Genomic DNA, 18505 nt, shown 5'->3' on the forward strand with positions numbered 1-18505 from the left:
CAGAGACGACCTCATGGAAGATGGGATTAGGGGTGGGCTGAAAAATGAACACAGGGCATTCTAAGAAAAAGAAATGGCAGGAACAAAGACCTGAAGAGAGCCAGTCTGGCTGGCACACAGGATAGGTACAGGATGGTTATGGGGACATAGAAACCAAAAAACAGGTTGATAAATTTCTACTACATTCAGCAGGCCATGGGGAATTATTAAAGGTTTTGAACATGTGAGCGACAAAACCAGAGCCGTACTTTAGAGAGAATAAAAGAACAACAGCGCATAAAGTCAGGATGGAAAAGGATATTAGAACATTGTCACAACAGTCCTTCCCTAGCACCTTATTGAGGTCCTCATTAGCTCCTTCTTGAACCATTGAGGAGAAGGTATATGGAGTTGAAAAGCCAGATGCAGGTCACAGTGGTCACATTTGCCACTATCTGTGTGATCTTGGGAAGTCACTTACCCTCTCCGAATCTCAATTTCCCTCGATGTGAATTCATTAATTATTCTTTTTGGAGAGAGGAGCCATGGGATTCCACAAATGATTGGATACTGTGAGTAGAGTAAGAAGAGCAACACAAAATTGTCTCTGGTGATTAATACTAAGCAGCTACCATTTATTAAGCACTTCCTATGTATCTGCCCTAGCAGCCCTGGTGACACAGTGGTTAAGCACTTGGCTGCTAACCAGAAGGTGGTGGTTTGAATCTACCAGCCACCCTGCAGGAGAAAGATGTGGCAGTCTGCTTCTGTAAAGATTACAGTCTTAGCAACCCTATGGGGCGGTTCTACTCTGTCCTATAGGGTTATTATGAGTTGGTATCGGCTCAACAGCAAGAGGTTGATGTGTCTGTCACTGTGCTTGACATTTTAGAAATTGCTTCATTTATTTCTTAAAACAATCTTAAAATTCATGTATTCTTAATCTACAGATGAGGGAATTGAGAGCTTTGAGACTTAGGTAATTTATCCAGGCTCAGTTAGCTGGTATAATGACAGAGCCAAAATAAGCGTCTAGGTCTCTGATTCTAAGGCCCTTTCTCCCTCCTTACTATCGTAAATAATGCTAGCATTTACTCTTATGTTCCGAAGGAATCACTATCTCTTTTAACACCCTTTTGATGTACTAAAAGCCCTCAAGGAAGATAAAAAAAAAAAATGTGGACATAAATATAGTCTAATTTGTTGATGATTCATTCATTCACTTATTCATTTATTGAGCATCCGTCATGCTTTGTCCCTGGTACTATGCTTGGCATGAGGAACGCAAAGATGAATAAAAGCTCTCCTTGCCCTCGATGTACTCACAAACTTTGGAAAGACAAACACAGGCAACAAAGAACAGGTAGATAGTGACAGAAGGGAAATTGCACAAAAGATAATGGATGCATGAAGGCATATAAGGTATAATATTATCATTTTGTATCTCTGCTATTAAATCTTGACCTAAATAATTTTAAAGCTGTATGATTGTTGAAAATATTTTGTGCACTTATACACACATTCTTCAAAAAAGCAAAAATGAATGCTCACAACAGAGTGGAAAACTGACCATGAACTTTGGTTCTGTTCTGTGCATCTACTGCCAAGGCTAATTAGATTATTTAAGAAAGCATTCTTCCTTGGTTAATGCCATCTACCATCATGGGTAAATCAAATGTATTTGAATTGTCATAGGCCTTGACTGATATGGACATAAACCAGTGTCAGTGGACAGAAAGTCAAACATAAAAATAAATATACACTGCACAGAGTCCCAATTTGATATGGAAATAAAAGACTATCCTGTCATCCCTCAAAAATAGTGGAAGAAAGAAAAAATTGAACTCTTCCAAAGAGCACTTTGATAACTGACTACAATATTAAGCATAACAAAACATACAATGTGGGGTTGATTTTACTTCTTATTATTTTACTGAGGCCAGAGGTGAAAAGAAAGGGCCCCAAACGCTAGACTCCAGCATGGGAATTTCCAGTGCTAGAGACTAAAACCATATTTCTCTGTTTGATAAGAACAGGTTTTACTAGGGGGTAAAATGTTTATTTTAAGCCATCTTCTTCTTATTCACTCTAGGGATGAAAAACATATATGTGTGAGATAGCTGACAATGGTTGTGACACTGATTTGTGGCAAGAAATTGGCCTCTCAGTCATTCTGTTACCAAGGAATTAGCCCTTAACTGAAAATAATTTAAAAGATTTTAAATATACTTCCAACATCTCGAACAAATTTAAGATCAAGCAGAAAAAATACACCAGGTTGGTTTAGAAAGTATTTAAGTAACTTTAATAGCATACAGCTGAATGATAACACTGATCGATTTAATCCCTACCGGTTATCATAAAAATTGTAAATATACATATATTTTAATTTGATGCCTGTAGCTTAGAAATTAATTAGAACACATTTTGGCCCATAAGTTCAACATACATAATCTATAATCAATAGACTTTGTTGTTGTTAGGTGCCATTGAGTCAGTTCCAACTACAAAGCCCCTATGTACAACAAAATGAAACGCTGCCCCTTCCCACAATCGTTGCTGTATTTGAGCCCACTGTTGCACCACCCGTCTATAGGTTGTTGTGCTGTGGTGGCTTGTGTGTTGTTGTGATGCTGAAAGCTATGCCACTGGTATTTCAAACACCAGCAGGGTCACCCATGGTAGGCAAGTTTCAGCAGAGCTTTCAGACAAAGACAGACTAGGAAGAAGGATCTAATGATCTAGTTCAAAAAACTTGGCCAGTGAAAACCTTATGAACGGCAGCAGAACGCTGTCTGATACAGTGGGGCAGCAGAGACCCTCAGGATGGAAGGCGCTCAAAATATGACCGGGGAAAAGCTGCCTCCTCAATGTAGAGTTGACCTTAATGACGTAGATAGAGGAAAGATTTCGGGGTCTTCATTTGCTGATGTGGCACAACTCAAAATAAGAACAGCTGCAAACATCCACTAATTAATAGATAGATACCACTTACGTTTAAGCAAAAATTGACAAAATTTAATTTACCATCACAAATAATGGAAACCCTGGTGGCGTAGTGGTTAAGTGTTATGGCTGCTAACCAAAAGGTTGGTAGTTCGAATCCACCAGGTACTCCTTTAGAAACTCTCTGGGGCAGTTCTACTCTGTCCTACAGGGTTGCTATGAGTCGGAATCGACTTGACGGCAACGGATTTTTCACAAATAATAAAGCAAGGAATTAAGTGGGCGACAAGGCTAAATAATCACAAATTAAACTCTACGGTAAAATGCAATTATACAATACACTACAACTCAAAATACTAATTCAAAAAATATCCCCTCTGATTGACAAGAAGCTCTCATTAAAGACACCAAAAAGAAGTCTCCTCTTTTATTAGGAGAGTCACAAAACACTTTTAGAAGTTTCCTTCCTTCCTTCTTCCCACATGGATTTATAAGAATTGTTCTGTATTAGGAAACGTCAAATCCAAAAACTGGGTCTTTTTGGGGGGGCGGGGGTTGGGGAGGATTAAGGTCAGGGAAGAAACAAAGACTAAGCAAGAAAGATTATAAAAGAAATAGGCTTTTAACTAACACTCAAAAAAATAAAATAGTTTCCATTCATTCTCCTATACTACTGAAATCAGCAAATATGAATACTGGCAAGCAATGAGAACCTTTATTCAGGTTGGCTTAAACATTAAACCAAATTAGATATCAAGGTAGTGTCTGAGATGACAATGGCTTGACTGTATATGATTCAAGGGCAAAGAGAGTGTAAAATGGGTTATTGTATTTAGCGGACAGCACTTGCACCCTGCTAAGACTGAGACCAGTTTAAGAACTCCAAACCAAAAAGAAATGGCATTCTGTGGTTGCTATAACCATCCATATGGAAGTATAAGCGTCTTTCCTAATCTCTCCTTTTGGTTACATTTTTTAATAGAAAATAAACAGCTTAAATGAACATAGGTATAATGATTTTAGATATTTATAACTTCTCATACTGTAACTTTATTTTGTGAAACAAATGAAAATAATTTACCACAGAATTCCTATCCTCCTACTCCATGGAAATAAACAGCTACTATAAGCCCCTCCTACCACTAAAAATTCTATTACAAAGAGAGCTTCATCATCTCTGGATCAATACCATAACGTAATGTGGTTGAAATGTCTGCCTTAGTAATCACCCGAGGGAGTATCATAGCACTTTCTTTTCTTACAAGGAAATAAATTTTATGTCTTGTCTTGAGAAACGATAATTTGTGTCACTTAGAAATGAGCTAACAAGCGTGCTGTAAGACTTATCTGCTCAAACATTTCTATTACTTTGTAGAATTATTGGTATGGAGACTCCCAATCCTTTCACGGACCATTTCATACAGTATTAAAAAAAAAAAAAACCCAAACCCATTGTCGTCGAATCGGTTCCAACTCACAGTGACCCTACAGGGCAGAGTAAAAACTGCCCCATATTGTTTCCAAGGAGCACCTGGTGGATTCAAACTGCCGACCTTTTGGTTAGCAGCCGTAGCTCTTAACCACTATGCTACCAGGGTTTCCTCATACACTATATGCAATACATAATGAATATATGCCCATTGGCATATATAAGTAACCCATTGGGTTAACGGACCTTATTTTAACTTGAATTCTACTTAGGGTTCTGGAAAGATAAATTTAATGTAAAAAATGACACTCAGCGTGGCTTAAATAAATTATAAATAAATAAATAAATTATAGTGCCTCATATTTTCAATTTGCTGTTGTTGTGTCTCTCACCTTCATAACTTCTATTTCTCAGAGAACTTCTAGTTAGTGGAATTTTCATAGCCACATTGAGCTCCATACTCTCTGAAGCCATATACAAATTGTTATGTATCAAGTAGTGCCAAATAAAATCCCTAAACAGTGCATATCCCATACTTATTATCACCTGGATGTAAGTGACTTCAGTAATTTTTTTTGTCTTGGATTTACATAGACAGTTCTATGTAAGCTTTCTACGTCATCTCTGGGGAATAACACAGCATCCCTTTCTTCTTCTTAGTTGAAGCTGCCCATTACTAAACATAGGCAAAAAACTTCTAATAAGACACATTCTAAACCTAAAACAAAGGAAGTATCTAAATTATGAAATGATATAGTAATTACATTCTCCATTGTTTTCCTAAAGCCATCCTTTTCTAGATCTGCTGCTGTAAAAAAAAGGAAACCAGTCAGAAAGAGAAAGGGTGAGGAAAAGCAACGCACCAGCAGAGAAAAAGATCAAAAATTTCAAATTCGAAACTGCTGGGTGCAGCGGTAACAAAGCATGTGCCTTCAAGAGTACATCTGAAAAGTAGTCAGGGGAGTATTAACATATCCTTTTTTTTTTTTAACCACTGTCAACAACTAGCGTGGTCATTAGTTTAATTTTCACATCCCTCAAAGTAAGAGGCTGCCCCCTAATTCCCACCCCCTATTGCGTCCCACTATATGTTTCAGCATTTTAACCTACACACACCCACCTCCTACCAGGACATACTGTGTCTGCTTTGAAAAGGCTTATCTCTTTCCTTAGCTGGTCCTGGAATTTTGCCTAAAGCTCACTCCTGGTAGCTTTTAGGAAGAGAAATCTAATTGGAAAGGGCTGTTGGTCTTGCGACTCTAACATTTTTTAAAATTTACATTGACTTTTCACCTATCACCAACACATCTCCAAACAGCCCAAATTCCAAACTCAACAAAGTTCCTTTAAACCTGCCTCTTCAACATCCATACTAAGGTGTTGCCAAATCTGAAAACGTTCTTAGCTTCTTATTGAGCCAAGATGAAAAAACAAACAAAAAACAGTAGTTTAGGAAAATCAAGAGTCTATGAAGATAAATATCCAAATTCATCCAAAACGTGGATCTCCCAAAGGATCCCTTTCTCTTTCAACTTCTGGCGGCAGGTGGACGAAGCCCCCTCCAACCTTTCAGATTCAGATTGAACTCTTAAGGCTAGGGAGCCCCCCACTTTTCAGTCTTCCACACGGAATTCTTGGAAAGGAATGGGAAGTCAGGGGATCAGTGACAATAGGTCTGGAGGCACACAGCTCTCTCGATCTGTCCAAGGTCGCTGTCCTTCTCCCAGCCCCTCCGGGGGTGCGTTCTACCTGGGAGACGTTTCATTACATAATCCCTCTGTCACAGAGTCACCCGGGGCTCGGCCCACCCCGCGTCTCACACAGGACCCCTTAGACGACCTGGCCCAGTTCGGACCCCCGGAGCCCCAGCGCCCCTGGCCCTCCTCCGCGCCGCCGTCTGCCCCCTTCCCGCCCGTCACAGCGACCCCAGCCCAGGCTCCTGCCGAGCCCTCCCGGTGGTCTCACCCCAGTCGGCGGCCCCGCGGGTCCCCCTCCTCGGGGACGCAGCTTCAGGCTGCTCAGCGGCGGCGCGTTCGTCCCCGGGGACCAGACCCGCGGCCCGCAGGGTCCCCCTCACCGCCGCGCCCAGGAGCCCCCTTCGAGAGCCCTTCACCTCAGACCTGTTGTCGCGGCCCCTCTCGGGGTCCCCTGTCTTCAGGCTCGCTGTTCCTGTCCCCTGTCGGGGACCTCTCCCCTCAGATTGGCCGTCCCGGCCCCACTCGGAGTACCCTTCTCTCACTCTCCGCCCTAACTCCCCTCAGGGACCCCTTCCCTCAGACCCACCGTCCCGGCCCCTCGCGGAGTTCTCTCTTCAGACTCTCTGTTCTTGACCCCTCGCGGGGACCTCTCCTCAGCCCCGCTGTCCCGGTCCCTTCCGCGGAGCCCTCCTCTCAGATCCTCTCTCCCGGCCCCCAGCCGAGGTACTTTGCTCTCACGCCTGCTGTCCCGGCCCCTCTCGGGGTCCCCTCCCCGCAGACCCGCTGTCCCGGCCCCTCTCGGGGTCTCGTCTCCTCAGTCGGTGCTGTCAAAGCCCCTCCCCGAGCTCCCCTCACCCAGGTCCTGGCTGACCTCACTCTACCCGTGGTTCCCTCGCCTTGGTTCGCGCTGTCACCGCTCCGCGCCCCGGTGCTCTCACCTCAGATCTGCTGTCACCGCCCCCGGGCCCGGCGTCGCCGCCGCCGTCGCTTCCTCTCTCACACTTGTTCCCGAGTCGCTCTTTTGCGGCTTGTCCCCCGGAGGATCCCTGGGTCCGGTCGCTGAATGCCGGGTTCGGCCGCACAGACTCTCCGTCCCCAGTCCTCGCGTCGGGTCCCACTCTCGCACGCAGGACCCCGCTGCTGCTGCTGCTGCTGCTGCTGCCGCTGCTGCCGCCGCCGCCACCGGGCGCCACACGGACCCTCTCGCGGCCGCCGCCGCCGCTGCTGCTGTCCGAGGTGCGGCTCCTGCCAGGGGTGGCCAATCGCACCCGACTGCGCCGAGCGCGCTCCGCCCCACCTTCCCCAGGCTGCCCGCCCCCAGCTTCCAGACCACGCCCCCGCTCGGCTCCGATAGGCTCTCTACTGACCTTCCCTGATCGCGAGGCACAGGGCTGGGGCCAGATATAGGTACTTGACTGAAGGTGCCTGGGAAACGGAGCTGTCGATGGCACCTGACGATTGGTGGATTCCACAGAGGGCGGGCCGGGGCGGGGCGGGGTGTCCTCAAACCCGGAAGACGGTGTAACTTCAGTTACTCATGGGGCTTGATGGGGTGCGGTCGGCCTTGTTTGCGCTGCTTTGGAGGTCAAAGTTCATGTCACTCCTCCCAGCGCCTTAACTTTTCCTGGGAGGCTCCCAGAGGCCAAGGCCCATTGGGCTGCCCGGGGCCACCAAGGTAGAGCCTTGGGAGATGTCCCTATTCTCCTGCTAGCCCTTGCACAGCTATCTCAGTAATTATACCGTTAATTGATATGGCATTTATTCGCCTAGGACTTCAAAATATTTTCTGGATTTAAACCCTTTTATTTCTCTGGCAGGGGAATTGCCATTCTTTCCATTGCGTTCAAGAGAAGTCAGCTTAATGCTGCTGGAAAAAAAGTTTTTTATATACTAGATGTATACAGTGCTGAAGTGTTCGGCCCTGCTGGTGCACACTCTGATAGGTACAAGGACGAAGCTTTAGAAATACCTTGTGGGTTTATTCACTTTGCGAGTTTTGATCTTGTGGTATTACAGCAGTAAGAACAGGAACCGTGTTAGGGGGTTAGGGGAACCCTTGTTAGCTTCTAGCAAGCCTCTGGCAAGCCTATCCAGAAACTCAGATTTTTACCGATTGAACTAATGGGCAAAGGATAAGGCACTTTGACCCCACAAGTAACCTGTGATAATCAGAGACCCATCTTGACCCAGGTGTGCCTGCCAGGGATGAAAATGCATAATGTTACCCCAGAGCCATTCCTTGGATTTTTGTGAAACCGGATATGTTGATCGCATCAATACTGGATACTGATAACTGCTATCCTCACCCCTGAGCTCCAAAGTAAACTTAAGGACTTGGACAAACGAGTGTTTAACGAAGAGATTATTTCATTTCGAGAAGGTATTTGAATCATAAGCCTTGTCAGATGTATACAGGCTTTAGCCCTCAGAAAACTCTATCAATTCTTTTGGTCCAGTCAGCAGAAGTTTAAACAAAAAATTAATGATATAGAGTTTTCTGAGGGCTAAGGCCTGTATACATATGTATCCGTATACATATGGTTTCCCTAGTGGTCATAAATCATGCCCTATCCCCGTTATGATGCTCCTCTTTAAATTTCAGTGTTCGAGTAGGCAGAGGAGGCCTGGAGGCACAAAGCATTCTGGAAACAGGCCTAAAAAAAAACCTAGCAGGACTTTAAGTCAAGTTCTGAAATAGTAGATGTTTCCTAAGCAGTGGCTGAGTACTATTTTGGGAGGGGAAACAGCTGATTTGAAGGTAGAACTTGGTTTTGAGGGAATTTAATTACGTCCATAGTCTTCATAGTAAATGACTATAAAGGTGGGGTTAGACCAAAACCATAATTTTTTGCCAGGTGTCCATTCGTTAACGATCATTTATTAGTTGAGTTCTTCCTACCAATTCTGCAGAAGGGAACGTGGACAGAAGACAGTAGGGGTAAGTTTTCATCACTCAAGTGTTCAGTTGTGTCTGTTCATTACGTATAAAAAGAAATGCATGACAATCAACAGATGTTATTTACAGTCAGGAAGATAAAAATAGGAATAAAACATCAGCAAGATAAAAACCCCAGTGTCTACAAAAGAAACCAACTGTAAATGAAATCGTCTATTTTTTGAAATTCATTATACAGTGAAACCTGTGAAAGCCGGAATGACGGGACTGCCTTGTTTTTCTGGGAATAGAAAGTTTTTCACCTTTGATAGAGAGCAGTCTTACCATTTTCCTTTTGTTCCTTTTAGTGGAAAATACTTGCATTTCCCTTCTCTGACAGGTTTCTGCCATATACAGTTTTCAGCTTTCGAATGTTTTGCTATTTTAAAGAACTCTAATTTTTAAAATACGCATGCAAAAGCTGGACAATAAATAAGGAAGACTGAAGAAGAATTGATGCATTTGAATTACGGAGTTGGTGAAGAATATTGAATATACCATAGACTGCCAAAACAGCGAACAAACCTGTCTTGGAAGAAGTATAGCCAGAATGCTCCTTAGAAATGAGGATGGTGAGACTTTGTCTCATGGATATTGGAAATGTTATCAGGAGAAGGTAGAGGTCTGCGAAAAAGAGGAAGAACCTCAATGAGATGTCTTGGCACTGTGTTTACAATAATAGGCTGAAGCATAACAACAATTATGAAGATGGAGCAGGGCGGGGCAGCATTCCATGATGCTTTTTTGGTCTGATTGTTGCTACTGATAGGAACTCAAGTTGCTCAAGATGGTTGATTACAAATATTTTAGATGTGATCCAACAGCACACAAAAAGAAAACGACTTCATTCTTTGGACAACAGACAGCCCTGAAATTCTAATTTAAATATAGATGGCGGACCTACAGCCAAAGAATGATTCTTATTTACAAAAAAGAAGATCCCTGAGTCCCCCAGACTACTAAAAAATATGGCAGGATTCTATTCTGGAAATTGTTGAGTTTTGTTGGGAGGAAAAATCTCTTACAAATAGAGCCAAGATTTTAATTGAAACAATACATAAAATTAAAATAAAGTTAAATGCGTTGAGAATAAAGTTTTTAATTTTTAAGAGACGATGGGGCCAATTCAGAGAAAAACCTGATTACAGAGAATCTAAGAATCAGAATATTATTGTTCCTGCTTGCCTTTTAGGAGCCTTGGTGGCACCGTGGTTAAGTGCTTGGCTGTTAACCCAAGGGTAGGTGGTTTGAACACAGCAGCAGTTGAGAGGGAGAAAAGATTTACAGCCTTTGACACCTTATGCGGCGGTCGCAGTGTGACCTATCGGGGTTGGAATTGACTGTACGGAAAGGGATTTTAGTAACGGGTTTAACTTTACTACTTTTAGATTACTTTTTCTACTGAGACGTGGGTAGCAATATAAAGGTTAGGGTTTTTCTGTTAACTTTCGCGAAACTGTTAAACATCTCTGGACCCTTTTCCGTATTCCTTTTCTTGCTACACACTAGAGCACACGACTCTCAGAAAAATGGATACCCTAGATCTGTACATGAACCAAAACATAATACTATATCGCCTTCTACTCAGAGGGAATCACACAAACTAATTTACCATTTTAGTCAGCGTTCTTGTTTCCCAAGTTCCCACAAGGGACCTTCCTTACTTTAGCCAAATTAGTTTTCTGTAGGCAAATACACCACTCGGTTATTTGAGAGTTGATTAGCAAGTTATTGCATTGGGCAATATAACCTTTTAAAATATCAGTATTCGAGGAAATATGAAGCCACTGTACTCTGGAGGGCCTGGGTTTGGGAGTCTAAACAAGGCAGACTGGACGCAACCACTTTTTAAGGCAAGTGATCTATCCTTTCTTATCTCTAAAACCAGGTGAACACCTTTTTTGGATAAACCTGTACAAAGACAAATGGCTCCCACGGGCTGAGAAAATACTGTTGCGGAACCCAGGATGGAGTATCAACATCCTTTATTTTAGTTGTTAGAGCTCCAGGGAGTCAGGGGAAGGGCTTGGGCTCATCCTTCTGGTCACTCAAACTCTGGATGTTTGGGTTTCCCGACTTATAAAGGGTACGGTTCATATGATTCACCTGCTTACATTAAAGAGCCCACCTCCACCTGCCAACAGTCCTTTAAATCCTCCGTCCCCCTAGGACGCTAACGACTCTCACTTTAGTTCCGGCTCCAGGCGCCGCCTGGCGGCTATTACTGGACGTGGCCTCTGCGCTTCGGGGTCCTGGCCGCAGCTAGGCCTGTCCATACATTTGCCTAACTCTAGAGATCGATCCTGCCTCTGCTCTCTCGCACCATAGTCTTGAGGATTTTTAGGCGGCGATGAAGGGGCTGGTGTTTAGGCGAAGGAGGCGTCGCAGCGTTCGCCGCGCTCCCTCAAGCATGGCGGAGTCAGGCGGTCCTCGGACAGCTCGCGACCCGGAAGTCGCCGCCGGCGCGAGGCCCCCGTTGCCGAGCGCGGGCGATGGGGGCGGAGCTCGGCGGAGACGGAGGTGGGGGCGCCTTGGCTCCCGCTGCTCGAGTTGGCGGCCCCCTCGGGCTCTGCTAGGTGGACGTCAAGTCCCCGGGGCGGGTGGCCGCGGTCTCCCGGCGGTACACGCTGCTGCTGCCGCTGCTGCGGGCGACATGAGTGCCGCGGGGTTGTTGGCTCCGGCCCCGGCCCCGGCTGGAGCGCCGCCGGCCCCGGAGTACTACCCGGAGGAGGAGGAAGAGCTGGAGAGCGCCGAGGACGACGAGCGTAGCTGCCGGGGCCGCGAATCGGACGAAGGTGCGTCCTCTTGCTCGCCTGGTAGCCCGGGGCGGAGGTGGTACCCCGGGGGTGCGATCGGGGTGTATGGGAGAGGGGCAGGGCGACCTCCGGGGGCGCAGGGCCGGCCAGGGGGGCGGTTGGGGGGAACGGGGCTCCGGGTGGTTACCTTCACCTGCGCTGGGGAAGGGGGAAATCCCGGGGTACGTTGTACCCTACAGTTACGGGGAGGAGGGAGATGTTGTCAGAGCCGGAGGTCCCTTTAAGGTTCTCCCTCCCACCCCCAACCGTCCGTAGTGGAGCCTCGGGTCTGCACCGAATGGAACGGGAAACCCACCCATGGAGTGCATCGAATACGCCCCCTTCCATTTTCGTTCCTGAGAGGATTAGAGCAAAGCCGAGTTTGGCTTCCTGGTTCCTAACTTGCCCCCCCTCCCCCCGCCCCGCCCCATGTCTAAATCAGCCCCATTTCGGGCACTGTAGACACAGGTTGGTTAAAAGAACAGGACTTGGAATCAGCCAGATTGAGGTTTAAATTTGACTGTCACTTAACCCAACTTTGTGATCTTCAACAACTTCCCTAAGCTCCCGAGCCTCAGTTTCCCAACTTTAAGGGGGCTGGTAGTAGTACTTACTTCCTAGGGTAGTTATGCGGTTTGAATGAAATATGTCCGTGAAGTACTTGGTCCAGGGCCTGGTACTCAGTAAATACACAGGAGAATTTTTTTACACCCACTGGGGAGACAGGCACGAGGAGAAATATGGATTTGCTTACTGGTGCCCAGGGGTTGTGTTTTCAATTCCGTGCACTTCACATTATGCGTTGTCGTCTCGTGGAGCCTTGGTTTTTAAAGTGGGCTTTACAGTTTGGCAAGTGTGAGGAACACTGTTTTGGGGAAGAAATTGAGGAGGGTGCTGGCTGCCTGGAGGAGAAAGGTGAAGAGACATGAGAAGGGAGAAGAAAGAGGAGATAAAAGAGCCCAATCCATGGGTGAAGTATTCGGGAACAATATGGGGCTGTGGAGCAAAAGCTAGACCGGCTGACTGGGGTGCGGAGTATTCCTTCTTCATCTCAGTCCCCCAGGGGCCCAGGAGCTTGGCTGGCTGGCACGTCACAGGAGCTCCTTGAAGGTCTTTTGACTGAAGGAGGGCAGATGGGTTTGTGGAGAATTGAACCTGCAGTAGCCCTTCCAAAGGTTATCTGCAAAGTTGAAGAGACCAATTGGATTGATGACTTTATGAGTCTTCGGGGGAGGATACACTTTGAAAGTCTAGAAAGGGTTATTTCTTCTTTGAGGACACACTTCTCTGGATTGCACTGGTGACTGCTGAGTTTCCTGAATTTGAGTTTATTTGCCTGCTCTACAGATTTGGTTCGGGTACCCTAGAAGACAAGCCGTAACCTGGGATTTTCATTATGAGTCGCTTGCACTGCTTTTAATACCCACTAGGGGGAGCGGTGAAACCAAAATGGATTTTTTTTTCACCAGTAAGAAACCAAACCCATTTAGGTCGAGTGACCTGGTAGGACAGAGTAGAACTGCCCCGTTGGGTTTTCAGGGAGCAACTGGTGGATTCGCATTGCTGACGTTTTTTGGTTAGCAGCCGAACGGTTAGCCACTGCGTCACTAGGGCTCCAGTAAACCCCCCCGCCAAAACCCCAAATCCATTGCTGTCGGGTCGGTTTTGACTCACAGTGACCCTATAGGACAGAGTAGAAATGCCCCATAGAATTGCCAAGGAGTGCCTGGTGGATTTGAACTGCTCCTGTAGGGCTGTTGAAATTATGTAGACAGCCCAGCCATTGGCTCTTTCTAAGAACAATGTTTAAAATGTTTTGAAACAGTTTCTGTTTGATCATCTTGCCTCCTTCCTGTTCCCTGTAGCTGCAACTTTGAAAATATTTCAGTTATCAGAATTCAATTAGTTGTTTTGTCTTCTCCTTTTTATCCTTGGTGGCACAAAGGGTTAAGCGGTTGGCTACCAACCAAAAGGTTGGTGGTTCGAATCCATCTAGAGGTGCCTTGGAAGAAAGGCCTGGTGATCTTGCTAAAGATCACAGCCACCAAAAACTATGGAGCACAGTTTTACTCTGAAGCACATGGGGCCACTATGAGTTAGAACTGACTTGACAGCGACTGTTTTGTGTATGTGTGTGTGTTGTATGTATCTGGCATCAGATCTCTTAAGGAGTCAAACTGGGCATGTACCAGAAGAGATGGCCACATTTGGGTTTTTTTTAGACTAGTGAGAAAGGCTACTGCCTACAGTTTCCCAGCCTTACAGCCACATTTCCCTTTCCTGAACTGCCATCTTTCTTGCTTCTGCAGAAGTGGCAGCCTTGACTATGACTGCTTGTGTCTCACGTGCCCAGTTCTCTGGCTGCACTGTAGATAAAGGATGCGCTGAGAATACCTCTGGCTGTGTATGCTGGAAATGGCATTTTCTCTTTGTAGTAACTGTGTTTAGTGTTTTTCATTGATGGCTTCACATAGGCCTTCACTGAGTAGAAATTCATTTTACAGAAGCTTATTAAGTGCTTACACCGTGTCAGGTGATACTAACTTTGTGATTCATGATTTAACTAACCCTTCTTTCCTAATTTTACTCAGACACTGAGGATGCTAGTGAAACTGACCTGGCAAAACACGATGAAGAAGACTATGTAGAAATGAAGGAACAGTGAGTAACACAAGCTCTTTCATGTCGTTTTCATGTTGCTTTTCTGGAATACAGAGTTGGCAAGAAAATCTTTAAGTGACTGTGTGTGTGTGGTTTTGGAGTCCCTGGGTGGTACAAGCTGCTAATGTGCTTGGCTGCTAACTGAAAGGTTGGAGATTCGAGTCCACCCAGAGGTGCCTCGGGAGAAAGGCCTGGTGATCTTCCAGAAAATCAGCTGTGGAAAACCCTGTGGAGCACAGTTCTACCCTGACACGTATAGGATCACCATGAGTCCGAGTTGACTCCATGGCACCTGGTTTGGTCCTTGGTTTGGTGTGTAGTTTTGACTATTGTGCTTCAAAGACCATGTACATGTGTTCATTTTTCCCGTTTAAGTCTGTACATAGATGACACTTTTATTGTTCTTTTCCTGCTTTAAGAATCTTTCCAGAGTAGACTAGAAAGAATTTTGAGGGAAAATGATTGTAGGGGAATAAGTCCATAAAACAAGAGAGAACTTTTGACCACATGCTCATTTTTTTAGATGTGAAAACCAGTGCTCTGGGAGGGTAAACTGGTGTCGCACACAAACAGGGACAGATTACCCAATAACCAAGGTATGCACGGGCTTACTTGTACTTAACTTACTAAATCTGTTGTGCAGAATTTTATGTTTTTCTTGATGTGGTGAAACGCATGTATGTGTCTTAGTCATCTAGTGCTGCTGTAACAGAAATACCGCAAGTGGATGGCTTTAACAAAGAGAAATTTGTTTCTCACAGTTGAGTAGGGTAAAAGTCCAAATTCAGGGGGTCAGCTCCAGGGGAAGGGTTTTTCTCTCTGTGGGCCTTCTCATCAATCTTCCCCTGGACTAGGAGCTGCTCCATGCAGGGACCCTGGATCCAAAGGATGCTTTCTGCCCCCGGCACTGTTTTCTTTGGTGGTATGAGGTCCCCCTGTCTCTCTGCTCACTTTTATATCTCAAGAGATTGGCCTAAGACATAATTCAGTCTTGTAGATTGAGTCCTGCCTCACTAACACAACTGCCACCCATCTTCCCTCGTTAACATCATAGAGGCAGAATTTACAGTATATAGGAAAATCACACAATACAGGAAATCATGGCCCAGCAAATTTGGTACACAAATATTTTGGGGGATATAATGCAGTCCATGACACCGTGTGAAATTGTACATTACAGATTAGTAAGTAAACACAATTAAGCCCATGCTTTCCTTGCTTGGGGCCCTGGTGGCTCAGTGGTTAAGAGCTCAGCTGCTAACCAAAAGGTTGGCTGTTCAAATCCACCAGCCGCTCCTCGGAAACCCTGTGGGGCAGCTCTACTCTGTTCTGTAGGGTCACTATGACTTGGAATCTACTCAACGGCAGTGGTTTTGGGTTTTTTGGTATACCTTGTTTACTGTAAGCTGGTGCATACTGTACTTACTAGTTAACCCACCCCTGTGCACAGCCACTGGGCTCTCAGATGGGTGTGAACCCATGGAGCACTGAGCACATGCTAGCAATGTCCCAGCTGCTTAGAGAGCTTGGGGAAGCCAGGATCAGAAAGCAGGGCTCCGAACTCCCAGTCCAGTGCTTTGTCCACATTACCACATGTCCATACCCAGACCATGTCATCTTCAGACAGAGCCACAACTAAAGATACCTAGAGAGGCTAAAAACTCATCATGTTCTAAAGGATGTTTAAGAGGATAGCTCTTCTATGCCTGAATTTACTTGCTTGTAATAAGCACGGAAGGAAGACAGTATTAGATGTATTCCCTAAGAATTTATTGACTATATGGAGGCTCTCGACTTGACTTTTTTCTTTTTTTTAATTTAGGTGAAGGCTTACAGAACAAACTGGCTTCTGATTAAATAGTATACATTGTTTTATGACCTTGGTTAACAACCCCACCACATGTTAACACTCCCTTTCTCAACCTTGTGGTCCCCATTACCAGCTTTTCTGTCCCCTCCTGCCTTCTAGTCCTTGCCATTGGGCTGGCGTGCCCCTTTAGTCTCATTTTGTTTTACAGGCTTGTCTAACCTTTGGCTAAAGCGTGAACCTCAGGAGTGACTTCATTACTGAGCTAAACGGGTGTCCAGGGGCTATACTCTCAGGGTTTCTCCAGTCTCTGTCAGGCCAGTAAGCCTGGTCTTTTTTTGTGAGTTAGAATTTTGTTCTGCATTTTTCTCCAGCTTTTTCCAGGACCCTCTATTGTGATCCCTGTCAGAGCAGTCAGCGGTGGTACCCGGGCACCATCTAGTTGTACTGGACTCAGTCTTTTGGAGGCTGTGGTAGTTGTAGTCCATTAGTCCTTTGGACCTATCTTTCCCTTGTGTCTTTGGTTTTTTTAATTGTCCCTTGCTCTTGAAGGGATGAAACCAGTGGAGAATCTTAGATGGCCACTCATAAGCTTTTAAGACCCCAGACGCCACTCACCAAAGCAGTATGTAGAACGTTTTCTTTATAAACTGTGTTATGCCAATTGAGCTAGCTGTTTCCCGAGACCATGGTCCCCACAGCCTTCAGCCTAGTAATTCAGTCCCTCAGGGAGCTTGGATGTGTCTACGGAGCTTCCATGACCTTGTCTTGTACAAGTTGTGCTGGCTTACCTAGTATTGTATATTGTTTTATTCTTTACCAGAGTTTCCACTTATCTGTTGTCTGTTTAGTGTTTTTCCCTCCCCTTTCCTTCCCTCTCTTATAACCATCAAAGATTGTTTTTTTGTGTGTAAACCTTTTCATGAGTTTTTATAGTAGTGGTCTCATATAATATCTGTCTTTTTGTGATTGACTTATTTCACTGAGCATAATGCCCTCCAGATTTATCCATGCCATGCTGCGAGATGCTTTGCAAATTCATCATTGTTCTTTATCGTTGCGTAGTACTCCATTGTGTGTATGTACCACAGTTTGTTTATCCATTCATCTATTGATGGGCATCTAGGTTGTTTCCATCTTTTTGCTAAGGTGAACAATGCTGCAGTGAACATGGGTGTGCATACGTCTATTCGTGTGACTGCTCTTATTTCTCTAGGATATATTCCTAGCAGTGGGATTGCTGAATCATATGGTATTTCTATTTCTAGCTTTGTAAGGAAGCAACATATCCATTTTCCAAAATGGTTGTACCATTTTGCATTCCCACCAGTGGTGCATAAAAATTCTAATCTCCCTGCGGCCTCTCCAACATTTGTTATTCCCTGTTTTTTTTATTTGTGTCGGTAATGCCGGGGTGAGGTGGTATCTCATTGTGGTTTTGATTTGCATTTCTCTAACGGCTAGTGATGGTGAGCGTTTCCTCATGTGTCGGTTGGTCAGCTGGTCGCTTGAATGTTTTCTTTGCTGAAGTGTCTGTTCATTTCCTTTGCCCATTTTTTAATTGGATTATTTGTCTTTTTTGTTGTAGAGGTGCTGGATTTCCTTATAGATTTTAGAAATTAGACCTTTGTCTGATCTGTAATAGCCAAATTTTTTTTCCAAGTCTGTAGGTTCTCTTTTCACTCTTTTGGTGAAGTCATTTGATGAGCACAAGCGTTTAATTTTTAGAAGATCTCAGTTATATAGCTTATCTTCTGGAATTTGTGTGTTGTTGGTTATGGTTTGCATCCTGTTAATGCCGTGTGTATTAGGGCCTCTAGTGTTGATTCTGTTTTTTCTTCTATGATCTTTATAGTTTTCTATTTAGGTCTTTGATCCATTTTGAGTTAGTTTTTGTGTATGGTCTGAGGTACGGGTCCTGTTTCATTTTTTTTACAGATGGTCATCCAGTTTTGCCAGCACCATTGGTTAAAAAGACTGTCTTTTCCCCATTTGATGGGCTTTGGGCCCTAACTTTTTTATGCCTTATCTTTAAACTAGATGATCCACGGCACGCTTGGTGGCGCAAACATTTAAGTGCTTGACTACTGGCCAAAAGGCTGGTGGTTCAAACCCACCCAGAGGTGCTTTGGATGACAGGCCTGGCGATCTGCTTCCAAAAGGTCACAGCCTTGAAAACCCTGTGAAGCAGTTCTACTCTGCACACAGCGGGTCGTCATGAGGCAAAATTGACTTGAAGGGCAATTAATAACAGCA

At 44.9% G+C, this 18505-nt stretch overlaps 2 protein-coding genes across 3 annotated transcripts in view; one reads left to right on the forward strand and one right to left on the reverse strand.

Annotated features, from left to right (window-relative positions):
• Positions 1–7100, reverse strand: part of TAOK3 (TAO kinase 3) — a 178075-nt gene extending 170975 nt beyond the window's left edge. The window contains exon 1 of the mRNA XM_064272269.1: positions 6990–7100. The gene's annotated coding sequence lies outside the window, so the exon portion shown is untranslated. The remainder of the gene's footprint in view (positions 1–6989) is intronic.
• A 4428-nt stretch (positions 7101–11528) lies between these two features.
• The window catches only part of SUDS3 (SDS3 homolog, SIN3A corepressor complex component), a 41406-nt gene continuing 34429 nt past the window's right edge, over positions 11529–18505 (forward strand). Inside the window, exons 1-2 of one of the 2 annotated variants that reach the window (XR_002787998.2) lie at positions 11529–11781; positions 14373–14442. Coding sequence is in view for 1 of the 2 variants with exons in the window: in XM_003419269.4 (XP_003419317.1) it covers positions 11640–11781; positions 14373–14442 (212 nt within the window). In the remaining variant the exon portion in view is untranslated. The remainder of the gene's footprint in view (positions 11782–14372; positions 14443–18505) is intronic. The other variant, XM_003419269.4, reaches the window with a different exon arrangement.

The sequence above is a fragment of the Loxodonta africana genome, chromosome 19 (genome assembly GCF_030014295.1).
Source record: "Loxodonta africana isolate mLoxAfr1 chromosome 19, mLoxAfr1.hap2, whole genome shotgun sequence".
Taxonomy (NCBI): Eukaryota; Metazoa; Chordata; class Mammalia; order Proboscidea; family Elephantidae; genus Loxodonta; species Loxodonta africana.